The 8,210-nt window shown below is 40.4% G+C and overlaps 1 protein-coding gene across 1 annotated transcript; it reads right to left on the reverse strand.

Annotated features, from left to right (window-relative positions):
• Positions 1-5,159: 5,159 nt before the first annotated feature.
• Positions 5,160-7,860, reverse strand: snip1 (Smad nuclear interacting protein). The gene is made up of 4 exons (XM_031740675.2): positions 7,523-7,860; positions 7,195-7,321; positions 6,296-6,837; positions 5,160-6,102 (listed from the first exon to the last, which is right to left on the reverse strand). The coding sequence occupies exons 1-4, from the start codon at positions 7,729-7,731 to the stop codon at positions 5,850-5,852; spliced, it is 1,131 nt and encodes a 376-aa protein (XP_031596535.1). The 5' UTR covers positions 7,732-7,860; the 3' UTR covers positions 5,160-5,849.
• Positions 7,861-8,210: the final 350 nt, after the last annotated feature.

The following is an 8,210-nucleotide window of genomic DNA, read 5'->3' on the forward strand; positions in this document are numbered from 1 at the left end:
TTGCACCGATGTTTTTTCGAAATTCTATACGGGAAAAGTGAGCGAGAGCCCTCGGTGCGCCTGCTCGCTGCGGAAGTCAAAGTAAACTTTATTGTCATCTCCGCTACATACAGTCCAGTAGACGACGAGGCTGCAGTTACTGCGGTGCAAGTAAACAAATAATATAGTAAGAAAATAAATATACACCTTAGGACTAGGGGTAAAGGGATCAATAACAATTTAAAATTTATAATTTACAATTTGATGATTTAAAGTCTCACACACAACCCGTCGAAAGGGGAGGGGGGACCGGCTGCTTCCAAATAGAGCACATTTCATTCATAATGTTGTAAATCCAAAACCATTATGTATTCATGATCTGAATCGTGGGTTGTGTGAAATCCCAGAAATAAACCCTAGACAAAGTGAATCTGTGAACTAAGGTATAGGTGTATTAGGTTATGTTGTGGTGATCCTCGAGTTGGGGGATGGGTGTTCATACTGGAGTGCAAAATTAAAACCAATGGAAGATGGACAAGAAAAGTTCAAAGCCATCAGGTGCTCAGTTTAGAAAAATGAGAAAAGAAGATGAGGAGAAACGAGCAAAAGATGCAGGTAACCAGATGTGTCATTGGATCATGGCAGGTCATCCTGAAACAATCATAATCAGAATACTTTATTAATCCCTAAGGAAATTATGTGGGTTACAGTTGCTCCAAGAAGAAATGGTAAAAAAAAAAAGAAAAAAAAAAGGTAAAAATAGTAACAGTAACAGACTAAACTCCAAACATTATGTAACATTATGTTACAGATTTTACACATTTAAGAAATAGCACTAATATATACAGATCACTCAGTTCTAAATATCAAGGATTAACAGAGGTGATTATAAATAAATATCAAGAAGATTGACAAGAATATTACAGAGTAGAAAAGAGCGTGTGTAAAAAGGGTGTAGCTATTGCAGTGTTTACAGTGTGTTAGATGGAGGAGTTGTACAGGGAGATGGCCACAGGCAGGAATGATTTCTTCTGTCGGTCAGTGGTGCTTTTTGGTCAACTCAGTCACTCACTGAACGTGCTCCTGTGACTAGCCAGCATCTCATGTCATAGAGTGGGTGGGAGGTATTATCTAACAGTATCTTTATCTTGGAAAACATCTGCCTCTCAGACACCACCCTAACGGAGTCCAGCTCCATCCCCACAACATTACTGGCCTTGTGGATCAATTAATTTAGTCTGTTGGCATCTGTGACCCTCAACCTGCTGCCCCAGCATGCAACAGCATAGAAGATAGCACTGACCACAACAGAGATACAATGAGATAACATCAATTAGTAGGGATAGTGAAGTGTCACTTGGCTATGATAGTAAACAGTAGACACTGATGTAGCTTACTGAATCTTTTGGACTGTGTTCAGCACAATATTATATTATTATATTGTTGATTTGTCGGTTTGGCGCCCTGGGCGAACACTCCCTCTGGCGCCCCCCCCACACACACACACACACACTGACACACACACACACACACACACACTGACACACACACACACACACACACACACACACACACACACACACACACACACACACACAAAACATGTTAAGGATTGTACATTAACATACAACTGTTGTCCACACACACATATGAAGAGAGAGAGAGAGTATGCATAGTATGCAAACGGCTACCAAACAGCCATCATAATTCGTCATACAATGAGAACAGGACAAATCAACAATTGACAATGACTAATTAATATTAAAATCTGTAACATAATGTATTGTTTGGAGTTTAGTCTGTTACTGTTACTATTTTTACCATTTCTTCTTGGGGCAACTGTAACCCACATTATTTCCTTAGGGATTAATAAAGTATTCTGATTATGATTGTTTCAGGATGACCTGCCATTATCCAATGACACATCTGGTTACCTGCATCTTTTGCTCGTTTCTCCTCCGCTTCTTTTCTCATTTTTCTAAACTGAGCACCTGATGGCTTTGAACTTTTCTTGTCCATCTTCCATTGGTTTTAATTTTGCACTCCAGTATGAACACCCATCCCTCAACCAGAGGATCGCCACAACATAACCTAACAGACCTACACCTTAGTTCACAGATTCACTTTGTCTAGGGTGTATTTCTGGGATTTCACACAACCCACGATTCAAATCATGAATACATAATGGGCTTGGATTTACAACATTATGAATGAAATGTGCTCTATTTGGAAGCAGCAGGTCTCCTCCCTTTCGACGGGTTATGTGTGAGACTTTAAATCATCAAACTGTAAATTATAAATTTTAAATTGTTATTGATCCCTTTACCCCGAGTCCTAAAGTGTATATTTATTTTCTTACTCTACTATATTTATTGTTCGTTTATTTGCACTGCTGTAACTGGAGCCTCGCTCGTCTCGCCTCTCTATATACTGGACTGTATGTAGCGGAGATGACAATAAAGTTTACTTTGACTTCAGCAGCGCCGCAGGCGCACCGAGGGCTCTCGCGCTCAGTTTTCGTGTATAAATTTCAAAAACATCGGTGCAAATTATAAGTCTGTATCATAATGTCCGGTGTTTTCGTGTTTGTTGTTTTGTTTTTATTTTGTTTTATTTTATTTTGCGAGTTGGTTATTAGAGGCTGCTCCAGCCAGCCAGAGAATCCCCGCCGCCCGCCCTCTCCTCCTGTGCAAGAAACAGCAAGCGCACCTCGCAAAACGAGGGCGCCCTTACTCCCAGCAAATGGGCGATAGAAAACCGATTGGTGCCTATGACATTCCCAATATGCGCTGGCTGCCGTCGGGGCAGCATGAGTACGAGCATTTTTTTTTTTTTTTTTGCTGATGCCCGTGATGCCGCCCCCCATCACGATGCCGCCCCGGGCAACCGCCCATGTCGCCCGTATCTAAAACCGCTACTGACTATGCATACTCTCTCTCTCTCCAGAGGGAGTGTTCGCCCAGGGCACCAAACAGGCTAGGACCGCCACTGACCAAGGGCGTAATTTCCCCGTGATTAAATGGAATTTCAGCATGCTTTATTTGAAATTAGAAAGTAATTATAAATAAATATTTAAAGATAGGTATAGCAGAATAAGGGAGCAACAAGTATTTTTTTTCCAGGAAACAAGGACCCTTATTGACTACTGCAATTCTCTTTTGCATGGTCTCCCCCTAAAATCCCTCCATAAGCTTCAACTGGTTCAGAACTCTGCTGCTTGCATTATCACCACAACCCCCTCCTACCAGCACATCACCCCAGTTCTTCAGGAACTTCACTGGCTCCCAGTGAAATTCCCCATAATACACAAACTTATTCTGCTCACCTTCAAGGCCATTCATAACCTTGTGCCTCCTTACCTTTCTGACCTGTTAAGCATTACCTTTTCTGCCCGCTCACTTCGATCTTCTTTATCTATCCAGCTTTCTGTGCCTTCTTTCCGTCTCACCACCATGGGAAGCAGAGCTTTTAGCTGCTCTGCTCCCAGGCTGTGGAACTCTCTACCCCCAGATTTAAGAAACATTGGTTCTCTCCCCCAGTTTAAATCTCAACTCAAAACCCATCTGTTCAAATCTGCATAGTCACTGTGAACCCACTGTTTGTTAATTTTATCTTGTTTTTCATTGTGTCATTGTTCTATTATGTGTTTTATCTATTGTACAGTGTCCTTGGGTGTCTTGAAAGGCGCTTTATAAATAAAATTTATTATTATTAAGAAAAAAAATATACTGTAATCTGTGTAGTGCATAAGCAATTTTGCAGTACAGTGTAATTTCCTGGTTATTTTGCGGAAAAATAAAATTTCCACATCTTACACTGTAAGTACGCTGTACTTTTTGGACTTTGAATAGAATAGAATTCAACTTTGTCATTGCACATGTCACAAGAACAAGGAAACAAAATGCAGTTTGCATCCATCCATTGGGCCTTATTGTGGAGTGGTTTACCTTTCCTAACTCTCCTTTCTTTATCAACTCAATTTTAATACGATTAAAAAAGTTTAGGGTTAAAAACCTTTTTAATCTACGTTATTTCATCACAATATGTAGAAGGGGAAATAGACACAAATGTTGAATGCATTATTACCTAAAAGTTTGATATTTCTTAATACACTGCTACATTACTTCACCTCGATATTCCTTATCATAACTATTGAAATTAGGTTGGAAGAGCTTTTAACATGAAAACAGAACAACTCTACCCACACAAAAAACAAGACTGGTGATTACATTAAAAAATTGATTAGGCAACCAGGTTTTTGAAAACATTGACACACATAAACCACAGAGAAGTGCTCATCTCCAAAGGCAGCCCAAAACATTCTTTATCACATCTATGCTCGTGAGTTCATAACTACAGCATGGTTATGGGTCCTAGTGATACAATATTCAGTAAGTCGGGACAGATTTAAGATTAGGCAGTAACATATGAGACTGATGCCTTTGACAAAAAGAAAAAGATTAATGCCCCTTGGAAGGGGAGAATACGGAGTGACTGATTTTCAGGAATCTGGACAAGTACAGGGCAAAAAAAAAAAAAAAAAGTGTCAGGCCTAAACAGCTATATACATCAGGTGAACAGTATCTCAATCATGCCCTTAATTAGAAGGAAAAAAAATCCCCAAAACATCTGACATAGGACCTGAGAGATTTGCAACAGCTTTGTTTTTCAGCACGACAATGATCCCAAACACACTGCCAATGCAGTAATAGCACACCTAGACAGAACCCCCCCAAACTCATGGAATGGAGTCCCCAGAGCCAGATCCTAAACATTGTCAAACAAAAAGCAGACAACATACAAAGAAAAACTTAGGAAAGCCTTTCAAGAAGCCTAGAAAACCGCTTAAAGAAGTGTCAAGAGATTTTGCTGTGCTGAGGAATAAAGGCGGTCCTATCAAGTATCGACTTTCAATAGTACAGAATTGTACAAACTGTTTTTGCCTTACTGTATGTTTGCATGTCTTTCAGTAAATTGTTGCACCCATTTTCCTAGCAAAATATAAAGAAATGAAGGGATACTCAAGACTATTGCAGAGTACTGTAATTAATAGGCTTAAATTATCATAAACAAATTATATTACCCACTATATAGTACCCACTTGTTAAATAATTATGGTGCCTATTGTCCTCCTTAAAACGGGACATTTTGTGATAGAAACAAAACGGACACCAGTTTGCTCCAATAAAACTCTTCAAAAATTTATTTACAGTACAAAAATGAAAATTTACTATGGGTTTCTATGAATGGGCAAAAATAAGAATGGTGCATACAGATTCCAGTAGTGCAAGGGAACACAACAGCGTTAATAATTTTTCCTGCACTACGAAGCAAAGACAAAAAAGGAAAAGGAAATATCCTTACATCTTGTACTGCAATGTTTACTCTGACAATAAAAATGCTTTTTAAACATGAATGTTGAGTTCACATTCCAATAATGTAATGTACACCGACACATATAGCATGGACATAGATGATTAGCTATGCTTTGCACTCGGTGCTGTGGCGCAAAAAATATAGAATATATAACTATAGATTGGTGAGATATCTTTATCTGTCACTGAGCACATCTTAATGTAATGCGAGCACTGTCAGAAGTAAGATCCGTCATGTATCACATAGACATTATACAACCTGAGAAAAAGTCTTCTTTGAGACAGCTGTGGCAGGTTCAAGCAAGAGATCAGTAATTACAGAATATACACCACCAACAAATCCTGTTCCATTATTTCAATCAGTTCCCGCATTTACCAGTTCAAACTTATTGCTCCATTCCCTGCAGAAACAGTTGTTTGTCCTGTTGTTGTTGTTTTTGATGATGATGTTATCTAACCTGAATGAACTTAGGCAATCAAATAAGTGGGAACGATTTACTCATCAAGGCCCTCGTCTTCCTCTTCCTGCTTGGCATCCACCTCGCTTGTGTCTGAGAACTCGTGGAGCAGCACGTATTCACGGCTGCTGAAGCCAAACTTTAGGACATCTTTTTCTTTGAGTTCATAGTACCGCTGGGGGTCGATACGCTGGTTGTTCAGATAAGTGCCATTGCCAGAGCCAAGGTCAATAATGTAAGGCTTTACCCTCCGGCCCGTGGTGCCATCTGCCCGCGTAAACTCCACCAGTCTGCAGAAATGAAGACAGAATGGTGGACATGATCTATTTGCAAATGAGGATCATGATTAAAGAGTCATTCAACATATTGGACAACAACAATAGTAAATAGTAATCACCACAGATTGAGCACGTTTTTCAATCAAAAAGAAAACCAGAGTAAAAAAAAAATAAATAAAAATTTGATGATGACTGTTCTTCCTACCTGTACTGGAATACTGCATGTTGCTTGGAGCAGGATGGGTGATCAATCGGGATATCAGCAATTCTTCTCTGTCGCCCCAACAAATAGGCACTCTGTCTGTGAATATACATGACTGGAAGAGCCTCATCATTCTTGAAAGGGTACAGTCGCCATCGGCGCTTCGGAATCCGAGCCTCAGGCGGCTCGTTGTACTTGATCACCACTCCCCGAAATGTGTTTGTGTCTTCTGTGAGTGCCCCTGAAAGTTCGAAGTTTGGCTTCTCTTTCTCAGCAGGAGCAGCGCTTGCCTCATCACCCTCTTCTTCTGACCTCCCGAAGTCTCGCTCTTGGTTTTCTTCACGTCGCTGGCGATTTTCCCTGCGTCTCTCATCTTGCTGCTGTCGTTCAGCTTGTTGAGAGGCAAGAGCATTTCGCTCCCTATGCCTCTCTCCACCGCGCTCTCTCTCTCGTGGCCTATCTGATTCCCACCTACTCCGTCTGTCCTCTGGTTGCTCATTTCTTCTTCTTCTTTCGTCGCCGCTAGCTCTATGCTCATCCCGTTCCTGTGACATATATTTAGAGAATACTTACACAGTTACATTGTTGAGTAGTTAGTTATATTATACTCCATTACCCTTCAGTATGGAAAAGTGGGCTCTATTTTGTTTGACATATTGTCATTACTGCCAGATGCCTCTGAAAAACATTAAAATGGGACAACTGTAGCCCAATGTTGGGTCTCTACACAGAAAACATACTGCCTCAGACTGTTAGTACTATCTCAAAGTACTTGGGTTACACAAGCTTCTGTGTGATAAATTCCAGATGAGTACTTTATACCACCTAGATCACTTTACACTCCAGTGGTGCTGCTGAATTGCAAACCTGAAATGTTTCCCAATAATTTTGAAACTAATCACCCGCTTTACTCTGACATCCCCATGGTGAGGACTACGACTTCTCCTTTTTCTCGGAGATCTGCTGCTTCTTCTGGCGGGAGAGGTTTCCCTTCTACCTGGTGAACGGTCCCTCGTCCTTGCAGGTGACCTAAATGAAGAACACAAGAGAGTATTAAGCGACCGTTCACACGACATTTCTCACCGTTAAGATGCAACTAGTGGCCGTAGCTAGCCCAAGTAAGTACTACAGCGATATACTCGAAAAAACGGACTCTGTCACGGTTGTCAAGTTGATCAATATGACATATGTGGCAAAATTAAGGTGGTATGATAACTTTAGTGCACACACCGGCTCGTTCCTCCTCTCTGTGGACTGGAGTTGCCGGGGGATCTTGACCTGGAGCGGCGTGATCTCTGTGGCCTAGCAGGGCTCAGTTTCTCCTGCTTTATCTTTACTTCGGCTTCACGCTCCGGACTTTCTCTTCTCCTGTGTCGCTTCTCTTTGGCCATGCTTAAAATAATTCTCTCAAATCGACCGTTGTATAACCTAAAAAGCATACATTTTCAACCACACCACTGTATGTACAAAAAAACAAAAGCCTCGGCATGTAACAAACTTCGCCCGTTACGCCGAGATCACGCACTTCCGCTTCCTGAGGTTCACCGAGAATTAAGCTCCGCGTGTGTTCATGTTTCACGTTGGTTCCGACATGAGAAGCCGATCAGTTTATTTCCTGTACAGCCTAAATATTTTAGTGTATTGAAAAAGCTGGAATATTCTTTCATTATTTACATATTCGTTTAACACACATTACTTTTACTAGATGCAGCCTCTAAACACAATAAAAAAGGCATAGTAAAAGTTGCACAATGTGGTAAAAGCAAAACAAAACAACAACAACAACAACAAAATCACATGCCCTTGGGCTTTTTAAAATAGATTTTTTTTAAAATACTGATAAAATTGTATTTATCTCAAAAGGAATTTATAAAAAAAAAAAAAAAAAGTGTCACTAGCCTGTACTCGCTGAAGCTAT

Source organism: Oreochromis aureus, linkage group 11 (genome assembly GCF_013358895.1).
Source record: "Oreochromis aureus strain Israel breed Guangdong linkage group 11, ZZ_aureus, whole genome shotgun sequence".
Taxonomy (NCBI): domain Eukaryota; kingdom Metazoa; phylum Chordata; class Actinopteri; order Cichliformes; family Cichlidae; genus Oreochromis; species Oreochromis aureus.